The sequence below is a fragment of the Cyrtonyx montezumae genome, unplaced genomic scaffold (assembly GCF_038088225.1).
Source record: "Cyrtonyx montezumae isolate F1298 unplaced genomic scaffold, pur_monq_1.0 scaffold_13, whole genome shotgun sequence".
Classification (NCBI taxonomy): Eukaryota; Metazoa; Chordata; class Aves; order Galliformes; family Odontophoridae; genus Cyrtonyx; species Cyrtonyx montezumae.
The window spans coordinates 14041507-14057891 of NW_027071859.1; the positions used below are offsets into that span (position 1 = coordinate 14041507).

At 46.6% G+C, this 16385-nt stretch overlaps 2 protein-coding genes across 3 annotated transcripts in view; one reads left to right on the plus strand and one right to left on the minus strand.

The window, feature by feature from the left end:
* NOL10 (nucleolar protein 10) overlaps nucleotides 1-16385 on the plus strand; it is a 450419-nt gene that overhangs the window by 419518 nt on the left and 14516 nt on the right. The window lies entirely within an intron of this gene.
* Nucleotides 1-16385, minus strand: part of GRHL1 (grainyhead like transcription factor 1) — a 34737-nt gene that overhangs the window by 1446 nt on the left and 16906 nt on the right. For both annotated transcript variants that reach the window (XM_065730725.1, XM_065730724.1), the window contains exons 9-14: nucleotides 11381-11539; nucleotides 6646-6733; nucleotides 4324-4463; nucleotides 2864-2901; nucleotides 2674-2762; nucleotides 1198-1283 (exon numbers count right to left, since the gene is read on the minus strand). In XM_065730725.1, coding sequence (XP_065586797.1) covers nucleotides 1198-1283; nucleotides 2674-2762; nucleotides 2864-2901; nucleotides 4324-4463; nucleotides 6646-6733; nucleotides 11381-11539 — 600 coding nt within the window. The remainder of the gene's footprint in view (nucleotides 1-1197; nucleotides 1284-2673; nucleotides 2763-2863; nucleotides 2902-4323; nucleotides 4464-6645; nucleotides 6734-11380; nucleotides 11540-16385) is intronic.

Consider the following 16385-nt stretch of genomic DNA (forward strand, 5'->3'; position numbering starts at 1 on the left):
TGTTGTGAGAACTCCCAGTGAAACAACAGAGGTACAGTTTTACTTCAGGGCCACCAGGTAAGGGAGGACCCCACAACCTTCACTCCCTCTACCTGGCAGCCACTCTCCAGCCTGTGTGTGCTAACAAAGCTTGTGTGCCCCAGCACTCAACAGCTTGAGCTGCTCCCATTTACTCATTGGTAAAGTTCCTCTTCTGCCTGCTATTCCTCACCCAGATTTGTGGAGGAGAACAGGCCAAGAACATCACACTCCAAAGCCCCATTGGCAGGAAAGGGTCTCGTGTTACACTGTCATCTCTGGTCCCAAAGAGAAGGCAATACCTGCCTGTACAGCCCCAAGGCCTCTGTCCTCCAAGCTTCCACTAGGCATTAGTCACAGAATGACAGTTAGAAATGGCAATTCTGTGCTCGTGCCAAGCATTACATCATTCCCCAGAGTTAAGCTCCGTACTTGCTTTGCAGCATTATAGCAGCAGGAGTAGTGGAAGGCTATTTTGGAAGTCAAGCACCAGAGAATAATTTCATGCTTGTGTGCACAGATGCATAAAACTGTTCAAGCACACTGCTCTGTTCTAAGCTGGGGCTTAGAAACAGCTCCTCTCTAGCACGCTGCAGAGGGGAAGGAAGGCCCCCAAACAAGGCTGTCAGACAGAAATAAACCCAAGCCACTGAACACACTCTTGAAATCGCTTGGCCTTCTAATCCAGCTATTATCTCTGACATGAAGGACGTTCCAAGTGGGAGTCCACTGACCAGTTCTTCTCAACAAAAAGACCTACAAACTGCTGGCATCTGCCACGTGCCCAGAACAGAATCTGGATAACAAGTGAGCCCACGAATCTATCTTTCCAGCACTACCTGCCAGTTTATGACTCTTTGACTCCTAAGCAAAAAATTTTCAGGAAGGTTTAAGAAAAACACCTTCTTAGGACCAGATCTCAGGAATGTGGAATATGTAAAAGGGAAGCTCCCAAAAGCCCCTTCAAAAATGAACTAAAACAGTATTTACATTAAATTCCCCTTTACTGAAAGGGCATTGGCCCTCTGCTTTTTTCCCAGAAGCAGCAGGAATACATGGACACAAACTGCAATCAGCATTCCAGCCCTGTGTCCATGGCACAGTCGCTGGGCTACCAGCAACTACAACTGTTTTTTCTCAAGCCGGAGGCAAGGACTACAAAGCAGCCTTACTACTTACAGCTTCCATTAGTCCTTTCAGAGATGGTGTCTTTAACATAAGTGCATCAAAGACTTCCTCTGATTCTTTTCGGACATAAAGCAACACTGAAAAGCAAATGAGAGAGAGGAATTAACTGCACAGTTGATCCACAGCAAAGACCTATATGGGATAGCAGCTAAGTATGGAGCAACACAGACTAAGGCCCCCACTCCTCCTAACACCATCTCATCTGCCTTCCTTCCCCAATACCCACCCCACCTCAGCTGACACACACTGCAGGCTCTGCTTCCTGCTTGGAGGGGAACCAAGGAATAAGAAACACAATTAGGTAAGTATCTCTAGCGTTCTCAAGCTAGCAGAGTCATTGTATGTAGCATCAGCCTCATTAAAAACTGCATTAAGGCTGAGGAATAAGCCAGAAGAGCAAAAAAGCTTGGACTTGAACGGCTTTGCTGCCTTTAATCCATCTTCTAATGACTAGGTATTGCAAGCTGGATTGTTTACAATGGTTCATTAGCTACACGCCTTTGACACGCCTGCAATACAGCACAATTACTGGTCTGAGTTGACCAAGGTGAGCTAAGGACAGCACAACACCTTGATTTCCTCTGCTAGAGAGAGATTCTGAACATGAACTGTAGATTTTATTAAAAATGAAGAGAGCATGAACACTCTCAGTAACAGCACAGGTAGGATGTTAGAGAAGTCAAAGTACAGATAATCCCATGGGCCTCATTTTATTGCATACAACGTCAAGAGAAACTGAGAGGTTACACTTCCTTCCATAAAATCCATCATTCCGAATTAGATTACACAGACTACCAACATCTAGCTCCATTCAGGTCAAACTTGTGAGGTGGCAAAGGTTAAACCCGTAGGTTTAATCTTCATCTTTTAATCCTTTAAGCTTTGTCATGGTCTTTCCATACACAGCTGTCATCTGGCAGGCAATCCTCTACGCCTCCTCCAAAAGGGAACTCATTTTCTTCCGTGACACCAAAGCAGTGTCCAATACCACAAAGTTCAAAATAGAAAATAGGTTTTAAATAAATTACGCTGTCATTTTGGTTCCTAGTGGTGAACAGCCCACCTTCCAGCACCACGGAAGATGTGGATATAAATTTGTTGCCAACTGTTGGCACTCAGATGTCAAACTCCCATCAAAGAGTTTCTGGCAATCTGTAATTCATTTTCTGGTAAGCTTGCTCCTCAAAGCACTGGTACATTGCTCAACACCTCTGCACCTTTCCTTAAAGGAAGTTCAAATGAAGGAAGGTAGTGTCTGAGCTGGGAGAAAACCCTAAAATTCTCCTACGGCAAAAAGATTAAGATTTCAGTAAGAAACTGAACTACAACCTGATACACATGTACTTTCCATTACTAGTCAAAACTAGAAGGTCAGGATAAAGTATATTGCAAAATAAAATGACCTCAGAGCCAGCTCTATCCTGATGGACAAGCCCTCTGATAATGCAGTCTTTGAGAGAGTAATACCTCTTTTTGGTTCTTCTATTCTAGCCATTTTGTTTGGAGTAGCAATGAAGTCCTCTTCGCCAATATAACCTCCTCTCTTCAGGTTGGAGCTGTCATTGAAAGAGCAAAATGTTAGCCATGGTTGAATTACAGGGACTTACCTCCTGTCTAAGGGAAAAGCTTCAGGAGTCTGAAAAAGCACAGCTCTTACCTTTCACCTTCTAGCTCTTCAGAAGCAACAGGAAGGACCTTTTGAAACAAAAGAAGAGATGTTCTTGAAATATGCAGAAAAACACACAGCCATTTTCATCTAAAACGGTATGCTTTCCTCTGAGGAAACTACACAGTGGTCTGAACTTCACAAAACAAAGTCACGTGAAGACACCTGTCAGCTGGCAGAACATGGTCCTGCCAGCAGGACATTTCCCATCCCTTGAAGCGTTAGCTGCTAGGAGCAACTTTACAATGGTTTTATTTACATTAAAGATTCATTGCCATTAAGCAATGATTCTGCTGTATTCCACACAAGCAAAGGCCCAACAGTGACAAGTTCTTGTTCTAGGAGAGAGAATCCCTACACCTACAGTAGGAAACTCAGGGGGATAGGCATATGACTCACTTGCTCAACTGACTCATAAGCATGGCATTACAAGCCACAGGGGAAAGAAAGAGGCTGACAAGAAGGGTGCCAGACACACCTTTACTACCAGAAGTAAGATGCTTTGATCCAAGCAAAAAATCCAAAAACAAAAAAAACCCTTTGCCTTCACTCTGATATACAGGTGATATTTTTGCTTAGGGTTGTGCAAGCTTTACCCAAACTGGAATTCATTTCCTGATTATCTTTCAAGTTGTTATCAAACAACATTTAGACTCAAATCTTCCAGAATCCTCTAAGTACCTTCTTTACCTCTTTTCCTACAGAGAAACTGAAGGATCTCAAATGCTAAGGATGGGAATGCACAGGAGCTACCTAGGTCTCTGTCTAGGTTAATGCGGTCTTCTAACAGAACTTAAAACTACAGTTGTTTCAGGATAAGGCACAGAAAAGTTCCCTATGGATACAAGTTTATTCTGATTGACAGTTCAGAACTGAGGCAACTGTGTTAAAAAAGTAACACTGATATTCTGTTAGAGCAGGCCAGAAGTCTCAACACAGGAAGACTGAAGATTTTGAAATTCAGTTGCGTTAATTTTCTCCCTTCCAGCTTCCTGTCAGCTGGGACTTTCCAGGAATGCTGAGGGAGGGTGCTCTGGCAGCAGATCACAGAGCTGACATGCTTGCCAGCTTCACAAAATGGCTTTTCACTCCGCAGCAGCAGGCTTGCAGAAGCCTGAAATCTACAGCAGCACAGCAGAAAGCCAGCAGGCTTTACAGGAGAAAACCAGCCTGCACTTCTTTCTGTGAACTCTCAGCTGGAAATGCTTTGGAAAAATCAGGTTCTCAACAACAGTAGCGCACAAGAAAATAACTGGAGATGTTTTCTGAATAAATTAAATCCAGCCAACACATCTAGGAGCAACGTCTCTTGCTCATGTGAGACTCAGTCTGTGTTTGCTCACAGCATCAGTGCAGAGTTGGGTATTTCACATTTACACATACACACAACATCCTGGACTTCTTGCAAACACACCCCATAGAAACTCCTCACCCCCACAGGCTTTACTTACATGAGCACCACGCTGCAGATTTGCAAAGTGAACATCAGGAATGAAAAGGACTGGCTGAGTGTCCAGATCCATGAAGGGCTTGAAGATCGTGATGTCCGTCCGCTTATGTGAGGGAAGCATCGGCACTTTGACATCGGAAACTGGAGAGAGACCAAAGGTTGGGCAGAGGACAGGACAGTGAGGATGGTGCAGGCAACGATGAGGCTGCAGCTTTCCTACATCTTTTAAAAGGCACACAGGCTGCTGAACAAGAGCACCCTGTAGTCAGGGTCAAAGGGAGAAGCTTCTGTAGTGGAGGAGTTTGAACCTGGGTTGTCCTTGGCGAGGACCTGGACTCCAACAGAACAGCAGAGAGCAAAAGCCATTTAAGAGAACTGTCTGACTCCACTGGAGTATTAAACTGGGCTGCAGGGTGGTCTGACCACTAACCCCAACAGAAAAACCTAGGTCTTCCATACCAGCTGGAACAGAGAACCAAAGCTGGTTCAAGCCCCCCCCCTCCCCTTCTGCCCAACCAGTCCCCCACAACAGGCTGCTGGATTTCCCACACCAAAAGGGTGGAAAGAGAAAGAAGGAAACAGGCTGCCACCCACACGCTGGGCACCACTCCAAAGTCTGTACTAAAAAGCACAACTGCTCTAAAGAGATGTACAAATATGCTCACGAGTTGCATTTCTATTCCATGCTTCTCAATTTATATTTTTCTTCATCTCATCACTCCCCCCCCGGTCACCCCCAGGCTGCCAGACCCCACGTCATCCCCCACTGGCACCAGAACCGTCTCCCACAGACGACTTGGACTCTCATCACACATCAGTGAAGCAACACAAGGCACTGAGTTCACCCACAAAAGCCCATTTGGGAGACAGCGAGGCAGGGGGTGCCTCAAACTGATGATCTGATATGGTCGTGTCACAACCACAGATCTCCACTTAATTACTGCATGGAAACTTGCACTTTTGAGTCAAACAACTGCAAGCAAAGCACTTCACCTCTCATGTCCCCCAGGTCAGAAATAAACATTTTTTGCCTTGTAAAAATGATTTTTTTTTTAAAGATCACTCAATTCTCATAAAATAATTGTTTTGACCAAAAGTCAAAATTTCTGCTGTTGAGTCTGGGTGAACATGCTATTTGTAATCCCAGAGGTGAGTATAACAGCTTATGTCTTAGAGCAATTAAAAACTCCCCACACAAAAAACTAAACAGCAATGGATTATACTTTCCAGGAAAAAAAAAAGTCTCTCCAAGCTAAGTCCAAGCTTAGGAAATTCACACTAGAAGGCAGACTCTGTTCAATCACAAGACCTTGGAAATCAGCATCGAAACTGATTTTTCACCTTCTGGCAGTGTTGCACACAGCAATCTTTTGAAAGCCACTGGGGCAAGAACACCTGTGAAGTGCTAGCAGCATGCTAAAGTTGGTTTGTACTTAGGGGAAAAGGAATAAAAAAAAACCCCATCCCTTTCCTATTTGTCCTCAAGCAGTAGGGTTCCCTCAGAGCATTATCTTTGTCTGAAGCTGCTCCAGCAGCCCATACCTGCTGTGTCAGGAAAATCCTGCCCAACAAGCTGTGAGGTGCACGCCTGTCCAACCTGTTGGACTGCTAACAGCACAGCACTGACAAGCAAGGGAGAGTACACACCTGCCCCATTAAAGGGAGCACAGGGAGATGTATTTTCCTCTAAGCAGCTCTGTTAGCTAATAACAAGTCATAAAACATGGTATCTGTTGCAGTCAAAATACATGAACCTCACCTGCAGCAGATAAAGATGCTCAGCAGGAGGCAGCTCCACAGCCTTTGTGTACTGAGAATGCTGAGATCTTCACATCACTCATACATGGGGAAACAATTTCCACTGACAATACTGAATAAGGATGGCTTTGCTCTGGAAGAGTGAGCACACGGCTGGGAGGTGCAGACCCAAGCCTGCCACCATCTTGCTGCACAGCTGTAAGCACCTTCTGACACAAGTTAAAACTTAAGTTTAAGATCAAGCTGGAAACAACTCCAGTTTTTTCAGACACCTGGATCTACAAGGGCTGCAGCAAGCTCCCTAACATCACACACGCCTTGTCACTTCAACTGCTGGTAAATGTGCATCAGGATCCTGTCCTGGACAGGAAAAATTATGTAGAAATCAAGTCCTAAATGACTCAGTAATTTGCTAAATGCAATTAATGATCCATAAACAGCTAAAAACAAAAACAACTCCATAGGGGATTAAAAAAAAATTGACTTAAGAGTACTACTGCACAAAACACTTGTAGCCAAAATGAGATCTAATATTTAAAATACTCATGCAATAATTTCTACTTACAGGCATTCAACTGAGAGCTGGGGTCAGTGCACTTGCCTTTTCTTTTGCTTTGCTTCCGTTCTTCATCCCTGATCTTCCTTTCTGCTCCCTGCCAAGAGATTAAGGGAAAGGGATGTGAGGAGGGCTTTTTAGTTCGTTGTTTTTCAGCTGCAGAGGCAGGAACAGATTCTTCCAGAGCTGTGTTTGCAGAGGTCAGCTCCAGGATACCTGAGCTGCAGTTCCCCTCGTGTGCCAACACTGAGATCCCCCAGCTCTTACTTTCAAGTCCTATCATATAATGAACTCCAACAATCACATGTAAGGTGTCATTATTTCCTTTGCTTTCAAGACAGAAGTAACAATTGTACAATGCATAACATAAAACACATCTGAAGTGTTTAAAACACAAGAAACTTTCAAGTCCTCCCAATTTAAGAGTTTACTAGGTAATCAGTAAACACCGATCTAAAAATCAAGCCACACTCAGATCACCAAGTGCAAGATACCTTCCTGCACATTGCACGTGGAGTCAGCAGCATTTATACAAGCCTCTACAGTCTAAAGTTGTACACGTTCAGCCACTTCAAAGTAGGCATTATTTATTTCTTCCCTTTGTAACAGCACTGGGCTGCAGTGGATGCCACAGAGACCAGGCTGGGCTGCAGCCCACATAGCTCCCAACACTTCACCCAAGCAGCAGTGAGGACACACAGTCAAAGTAGATGCAAACAGCTGTGACAGAGTCACATTCCTTCCTCCAGTTCTGCACAGAATCCCACATGACTGTGGGCTAGGGCAGGGATGTCACACAGCCAGTGGCAGGAGGCCATCAGCCCGAAGTAGCTACCCGATATTCAGTTGCGGTGCTGCCATCAGATCACTGCCCCAGCTGGAGCGCACAAGCTCTGCCCTCCTGTAAAAGCAGGGCAACAGTTATCTGGACACAGAGGAATTACAGGATGCCATCACTTCTTCCTTCTAGCCCTGCAGAGCTGCCAGTAACACACCCACATCCTTGTGTAGAGTGGGAAGAACAGATTAACTACAGCAAACATGATATCAAAAAACATGCAGCAATCAGGTTGGAAATGGTACCTAATACACAGCACATGAGAAAGGCAACAGCCCTCCTAACTTCACAGGAAATCCACTCTATGGGCAACACCTGCGAGGTTGCAGCAGGCATGTCTGCACTAGCACTTGAAAGGAAGATTCACCTACGTATCTGATGTGCACTAACACATACCACCTCTTCACCCCGCTAGCAGCAGGGTCACAAGCCGTTTCAGGCAGTTGTTGTGAAAAAAGAAAGTTGCTGATAAAGACAAGCCCACTGCTGGCTGCCACTGACCCCATAACACCAACAAAGGCTCCATCAGGACAGTGAGGACATCCAGCCAAACTTGGGCTGGATCCATGTCCCTCTGTGGCTTCCATCACCAGAGGGATTGCAGCATCTCAGCTTGGCAGCAGAAGTTGGCAGCAGAAAGGTCTGGCTCCAGCCTTCTGTTTTCTACCTCCTATGGAACTACTGAAGTTCTGCTCCTCAAACTTTATGCTATGAAACAGCACTGCCATCAGTGTGAATATACAGATTCACTGACAGGACTTATACACATTTGAAGGAAGCCTCCTATGACCTCTCCCTTACTGCAGTCACAGAGCTGTTATACAGTCAGCTGGGTTTTCCCTGGGCCTCTGCAACACTCCAGCTGCTTCTGTAAGAAGCTCTTCTAGTTTGTCAGCTTGTCACTAACAGAGCCAGGGGGAAGGAAAAAAGAAAAACAAAGAAAAACCAAGGATATAGGAATCCCACATTCTGCTGTCAATGGAGTAACTACACTCTTAAGAAGAAACTTCTTTACCATCCTGCAACGTAAGATGTCATACTCTTGCAAGCATGTTAAAGGCTGCAGGATTTTTCTTTGTTGTTTCTCCTCCCTCACGTAACAGGTTCCTGGTCTCTCAAAGGGAAGTTGTGCTCTGGAGAGCCATCATTCCTCCCTCCTGCAGCAAAATACAACTTACATGATAAGCAACAGCGGCACAGGGAGAGGGTGCAAAGCTGTGACACAGTCAAAATGCACAATTTTCAGGACACTGCTGGGCTATATGCTCCTGTCCACAGGAGCTGGGTGCAACAGACTGCTCTGAGATGTCCTGCCCCTCTTGTTTAGGCAGGGCTCTGGCAGCCTGCCTGTGATGTGAAGGAGCTGCCCCGTGGGTTGGGCTCAACCCAGGCAGCAGCTGGGCATTCTGTCCACGTGCCTGGCATGTCCCTACATCTGACAACATGGTAAAGGTGCTTTGCTGGTGAAGAAATGTCACTACAAGAAACTTCTGCTACTCTCCCATTCATGGAAACTAGGGCAAAGGGACACAGAGACGTGAGAGCACATGGGACGCTGAGCCAAAGGGGTCTAATAACAGCACAACACTGTTGAGAGAGCCAGCTGGAGGCTCGAGCTGTGACCCACAGCATGTAGGGCAGGCTGGAGGAATAACACTTCCCAGAGGTCCTTGGGGCTCTCCCTCAGTGCCTCATCTCCTTGCTGCTGGGTTCATGAGGTAGGTCAGAGAAGAAGAGGTCTAATAGGAGGGGAAGCTGCTCACTACAGAAGCATTAACAACTCTAGAAGGGATTTACTGGGCTGGGACAGGGAAAAAACTGTCCCCCTCTCAAGCACTCTGCACCAACACAGCCTGCTCCCACCCAGCTGCATCACCTCCCTGACCTCTCCCTTCAGCAACATCTCACCGGTTTCAGCACCCCATAAAAGCCCTCTCACTGCACAACAATAGCAGCTCCCAAAGGACACCACCAGTGACAATTTGTGAGAGTTATGTATTTAACTGTCCCTTGCCCATGTAGCACTTGTTGTGCCCCAGATGTCTCCCTCTGATACACCAACCCCTATCCCTGGTGGCCCAAGCACTTCTGTGACAAGCCTGAACAAAGCCTGCACCATGATGCACTACAGAACAGCATCATTGAGTTCGTATTACTCCACTCAGCTCCTGAAGCCACACAGCATTGCACACGGAACACTGAGGGCAGAAATATCAGAAGAAACTTCACCTCTCAGGCAGCAGCCAAAAACTGGAACCAAGCAGCAGCAGTTTCCCCTGTGCCACAGCTTCCTCCTTTCCCATGCAAAGGTGATCACACAACATTAACCAAACTACATGGCTTTCCATAGCAAATCTATGTGTTCATACACATCTAAAGACAGTAAAACACTGCCATGCCGCTGCATAGGTTTGATGCCAAGTCAAGCATGCCTTAGGTGGAAGAGAGGGGAGTCTACAGAGCTGTCACAGTTGGGTGGCCATAGCAAGGCTATTTTGTGCTGCTCCTCCCCCCCCCAACAGATCTTCACAGTACAGAATCAGCTCCCAAGGAAGAAAACAGGTAACAGCACTTCTGCAGGTAAGAGTGGCAACACATGGACAAACATTAAGGACAGCAATATTTGTGGATGACGAGAAAGCAGCTCTGTGAACATCTGTTAATTCCCTACTAAGTTCATCATCACCACAAGAATCTTCCCAGGAGGCACACAAACGAAGACGACTAAGCAGCTTTATACTGATAACTGCAAGCAGCTTCCCCTAGTCGTGCAGGAAAGGGGACAGGCCTCAACTAGTGGTTACTTCATCAGGTTGAATATTAAGAAAAATTTATTCCAAGAGTGGTGAGGCACTGGCACAGGCTGCCCAGGGATGTGGTGGCATCACCAGCCCTGGAGGTGTGGCACCGAGGGACATGGTTAGTAGGCATAGTGAGAGTGGACCAGAGGGTGGATGAGATGGCCTTAGTGATCTCTTCCACCCTTAACGATTCTATGATTCTGTTTAAAACCAAAAACGATCAATAAAACACAGCACATTTATTAACTGGGGTGCTATTAGCTGAGGCAGACTAGAGAGCTCCACAGATCTCGGGAGGTGGTAAGGGAAGAGAAAATTACATGGGACATATTTTCCAGCAGCATCCTAAGGGAAGACTGCACACAATGTGACCAGTGCAAAGCCAGCTCAGGCCTCCACAGTGAGGGTATGAGCCTTTCTCCTCTGGGCTAGGGCTGTACAGAGGTGTGAGAGATCTTGTTCACAGACAGTCCTTCTGATAAGGACACACTGGGTGCAGAGAGAGGCCCCAGCCAAGTACAGTGTCAGCAAGACAGAAGGTCAGCATGGCTCAGTGACAGAGAGGGACTGGGGAAGTCATGCAGCACTCGTGCCAGCCAGGAGAGCTCTTGATTGCTCTGGAAACAGTAACACTGCACATCTCTTGCTCTCATCCCTTGAAAGATAGTTCAGATGGAAGTGAATTACTAAAACTGAGAAATCTCTCTTCGCAGACCCAGAGAAGCTCTTAACAACTGCTTTCAACTCAGCTCCTGCAGCTTCCTTCACTGTTTCAGGTGATCCATGACTGGGTAAGGTGCTAATACTTGAGGTGCTAAACGCGCGAGAAAGAATGGTCAGATCACAGTACCCATCCATCCTGTGAACAGGCTTCATTACACTGCTGTATCCCACAGGGGCACAACAAGAACAGCTGCATTTCCTGTTCACAGACGAGTCAGCTTGACAACAGAAGAAAAATATAAGAACACACAAAGATATTTACAAGGGCTGACATGGTACAACTTGGGCAAAAACGAAAGCCTTCACTTACTCATATTAATTGTGCTGCTCAAACAAAAAACCCCTAAAGATGAGCAGCATTTGCACATTGATCCAACCTTACCTTGTCACAAAAGACTTTAATCTGGCAGTAGGCACGGTGCACGGGTTTGTTACTCCTGTTGTTGTAGCTGTAGGTGTCAATCTGAAGATTCAGGGGCAGGCCTTTCACTCCTTTCTGAGAGGAGAAGTCTGTGCTGAGGCAGTTCACAGAGATGAAAACCTGCAGAAGAGGAAACCAGTACTCATCAGAAGTGACACAGACTGTTTGCTGGCCAGTGAGCAGCAGGCTGCACACAAGTGGAGATCTAGATGCTGGTCTCCACCCCTACATGCAGGGCTCTCTATCATTGAGATTTCAGGTAAAAATCCACAAGAGAAAGCACTGCATTCCTAATTCTTTATCCAAGTCATGACAGGGGGCAAAGTCACTTCCGTAAGATTGAATTTCAGTAAATTCTCAAGCTTTATGAGAGCTCCATCCACCTTTCCTAGACATCTATGCTTAAGGGACCCCTGTTTGTGATCATCAAGCTTTGAGTAACAGGAATCCTCCTACACCCAACCCTCACTGGCCACTGTTTCTCCATCTTTGTCAACATACAACCATGCCTTGAAAAACTTGCATTAATTTGGACAGGATAAAAGAAAGCTTCCTGAGTTGATGAAAGTGCAGCTTACTGAAAGTTTGGTTTTTTTTGTTGTTGTTATAACTTCATTTCTACAATTGCCTTCAAAAAAAAACAACAACACTAGAGAACATGCTCAGTGCTGCTCAACAGGAGGGAGAAATCTCCTCACATGGATCAAAGCACACAGAGCAGATCACCCCGTGTGCAGAACACATACTTGCTCCATGCCAGGCCTTTCTCCAGACACAATGCTCATTATTGACACACCTGGGAAGTTGCTGCAGATGCTGCAGAAATGCTGTACCACCAACTAACAGCTTACTTCTTTTGCTACTAAGGTGAAGCACCAGCCTGACAGTGTACAGAGAATCAGTGCCACCTTCTGGAGCCATCTCGGCACTGCAGAATCCCACACTCATTTGCAAGATGCGTATGGGTTTGATCAGGACCCGGGATTTGGCAAAGTGCTTATCAAAGGCTTCCTTGCACAGGTTCTGCAACATCCTTCTCAAGTCCTGACACAATGAGGGAAATGGAAATGTAGAAACTATCAGCAGATTAAAGATACGAGCTCTTATTTTCATATAAAACACAGTACTATAAAAACTGAAAAAGAAAATCCAAAGAATAGTGAGGCTTGCTGTCCAGTCAAGCACTGCTAAGCACAACCTGTGGCACAAAAGCCCAGCAAACAGCCCCTGCCTGTTTCCCAGGACCCTGCCACCACCACGCTGGGTCCCACTTGAGCCTTAACTCTCCCATCTGCATATTTTTACATCTTTTCCCTTTCAGATATGCGTACCCAAGATGAATATTCTCTCACAGTTCTCACATCTGCATGAGAAAGATGACTGCATGCTGCAAGGAAACGGACGCTGGCAGCTGCCCCAACATTCCCACAAAACCTGGAGTCCCCTACCACTGCGCCCCAAGAGACCGAGCACCCACAAAGCAGTGCCACGTCCCCTCTGGTGAATTCAGGTCTGAGTGTGGGGCACCCCATGGAAGAGGCCCCCGGGCCCAGCCATACCAGCTATGCAAAGCACAGAGTGCTCGAGGCCAAAGGCGGCAGGCCTGGCACAACAGCTACGTGCTGCTGCGGCACAGCCGCGTGGGGATCTCACGGGAACTCGGGATCGGCTGACAGATGACAAAGATTATCCTCCTACTTGAAACTCTCCTCATTTGATTAGTTCTGGCTTTGAAGAGTTGACTTCATTTCAATGCCATTTAAGCCTTTGGGACTCTGGGTGGGAGATGACAACCCAAACTTCCTTGCGCCTCTCTCAGAGCCTGAATTCACCCACTTGTACCACACCACTTCTGCTACAAAGGACGTGCTGCTTCTCCCCTGCACATTCTGCAACCCCAAGTCCCATTGCGAGCTTGAAGTCGCTTCAAATTCCACAAAAGGGGCATTTCACTGCTTTTCCAGGCTGAGCAAACACAGCCTCAGCTGGGTGCTTTGCTCAGGAAGATCTGACTGTGCTCCGGGAGAAACGCGGGGCTGGGTGAGCGAGCCAGCACCGTCCCCACCCCAGGACTGCCAGAAGAAAGAAAAACGTAACCACAGAAGTTGCTCCACGTCTTCAGCCTGCTGAGCAAGATTCCTTTTCATGTGTCCAACCTATTTTTCTAAGGGCAGTTCCGCATTCTCAGCTATATTAAGATTTGCTGTTACTTTAAGAAAAATAAATAATAAAACAACAAGAAAAAAAAAAACCCATTTTCATCTCACCTCCCAAGATTCAGCTTCAAGACAGCATTTAAAAATAGAGCGCTGTCAAGCCCAAGCACTTACAAACGTGAGTCAAACCCTCACAAGTTACACAGATTTACTTTAAAGATTTGGGAAAGGATTAGAAACCTGTTCCCGAGCTGTATTTCGCTTGCTCGGCAGTTAAGCCCTTGGTGTATACTGAATCATATTTCCAGGCTTTGCCAGACTTTATTTTTTGTTGTTGTTATTAACGAAAGCTGACAAATGGCTCTGCAACAGCGGTGTTGGAGATAAAACACCACACAAAGCCTGCAAGCTGGGACATGATGCTGTAACTCCATGTTCGATGACATTCACCCCAACATACTCCATCCAGACCGCCCAGGGCCACGGTCATTACTGTGCACACCAGGCAGGTGAGCAGCAGCACAGCCTGCAGAAGGAACAGGCACAGGGATGAAAGCAGCTCCTTTGAGATGAGGCTAGAAGGCAGCGTGGGAAGAGCACAGACCTCCTCGCTTCCCGGGCTGTTCTGACCACCTCACAGCTCTGAAGGAACACACTGTGCCTATGCTCAGATCTGCAAGAAACAATCTTCAATTTTAACACGGCAGAAAAAATTGCTGCACGCCCTCAAGGAAGGGCAGCAGAGACAGCCAAGTTCTTTCCACGCAGCACCTTTTTCTAACAAGATCTGCCTTTCAAACAAACCAGGAAAAACAGGCGTAATTAAAGGGCAATCAAAGCGCTGCAGGAACCTTGCTGTCAGCAAGATGAAAGATGTCTTTATAAAATGAAGGCTTGCATACCTAGATCTCCTCTCCTTGGTTTATCTTGGACGCAGTGCTCTTTGGTCACACAAGCAGCACCAGCAATTTTGCTTAGTCTAAAGTCTACATATGCAGAAACTTTAGACGAGATGCCACTTCTTACTTACTGCAGAGCAGAGCTGAGGGGGATCCCAGCACTGGCACATGTAAAGGCAGGCTGTGTGGATGGGAATCAGCTCTGCCTAGCCCCCAGCACCACATGTGGTAGAGCCTGCAGTAAGACCCCATAACAGATCTCCACTCACACTGCAAATTCCCTTCCAAATACAGCCCTAGGCAGATGAGCTGGGGACCATCCTCCTATGATAACCTCGCTTCCAGTTACTTTGCTTTTTTTAGAGGGAATATAGCTAAATTGCAATCAGCTCTCCCTATTTATACTCCATTATGTTTTTGGGATCAAAAGATTAAGACACTGCTCGATAATCCAAATCCATTGGCTGTTTCTTTCCTCATTTCAGGAAATAAAATGAAAAACAAAACACAGCTTTTTTCTAGCACTCTTCGGTAGGCAAAAGCCTATCATTTTAATGTTACAGTGAACTTGAACCAATCACGATGCTTGAGACTTTGGTTCACTGTATTTGGAGAGAATACAAAGCCTGGAGTCCACAACATACCTACCAGGGACAGACTGAACTGCAACAAGCTGCTTCCTTGGGAATGCAGTATAAACCACTCCTCTTGACCCTGGCCCACCAGTTCCAGTGTACTGGCCAAGACACAGCAGGCAAGGGGACTCTAGTGTATCCTATTTCCATAACACCACTCAAGTGCAGATGCCTCACCAGACTCCCTGCTCCCAGAACCAGCCTGGGGCCTCGCAGACCTCACCCAACAGGACCCACTGGGTCCGTGCTGCACTGCACTGCACTCCACTTTCCCTCAGAGCAGCGAGCTCATTCCTGTGGTCTCCAGCTAGGGAAGGCAGCAGTTGCTGCACAGCTGACTTTATCTCAGTGTTAATTTCACTTTTTGTAGAACAGAGAGCCATGGAACCCCTCAACCAAACTAACCTGAAGAGGAACCTTTGAGGCTTCCACACAAGATTAAAAACCAGGGGAACAAATAAGGCGAAGGATGCAACCTAAATTAAAAAAGTGTGGTTTGGACCAGTGGACTTAAACCTGCCTGCCAGCAGGAGCTCTGGGAATGACAGTTCTAGGCCTGAAAGCTGCCTGGCTGCACAGTGACCCATAGATGCATGCAGCCACACGGTCACCGCACTGCTTGCTGGATAGCTGGAGGAACAGCCTGAGGCCCAAATTCCACAGACATTTATCAGCCATCCACCAAAGAAAAATTACCCAGAAGCTCAAAGGTTGGTATTTAAGTGCAGACGGCTGAAAGCACGTGGATGAAAGATTTTAGCAATACAAATGTGAACGAGGAAAATAGAAGGGGTCTTTCCTAAAGATACAAGCACACAGATATGTGCAGGACAGACCTTAATCCTCAACACTGTTGAACTGGATGCAAACCTCTAGCCCTGAAGCCTTATAAATGACACCAGGGCAGCCCCAAGAGGCAGAGTGCTGTGCTAATGTGGCCATATGGCTTCCAGGAGCAGAGCTGGGCTGCAGCCAGACAGCTGGCAGCACAGGCAGGGCAAGCATGGGTCTGCCTGCAAGCATCCATGAAGGCAAGGCCCAGGAAAGCAGTGTTGTGAAGGCTGCTCTGCCTTTCAAAGAAGGAGGAAAAAAAAAAAAAAGCTCAGTACCGATCACCTGAGAATCTTGCTGCTCTCACATTCGTTTCTTCACCTCCCACATGTACCACAGGTTTTGCATCAGCAGGATGAGAGCCAAGACAGAGATAAAAATTGGGCAACTCATGCACCTGTGGGCTCCCCAGCTGCCTCCTGCCTTCAGGATCGGACGCTCCAAA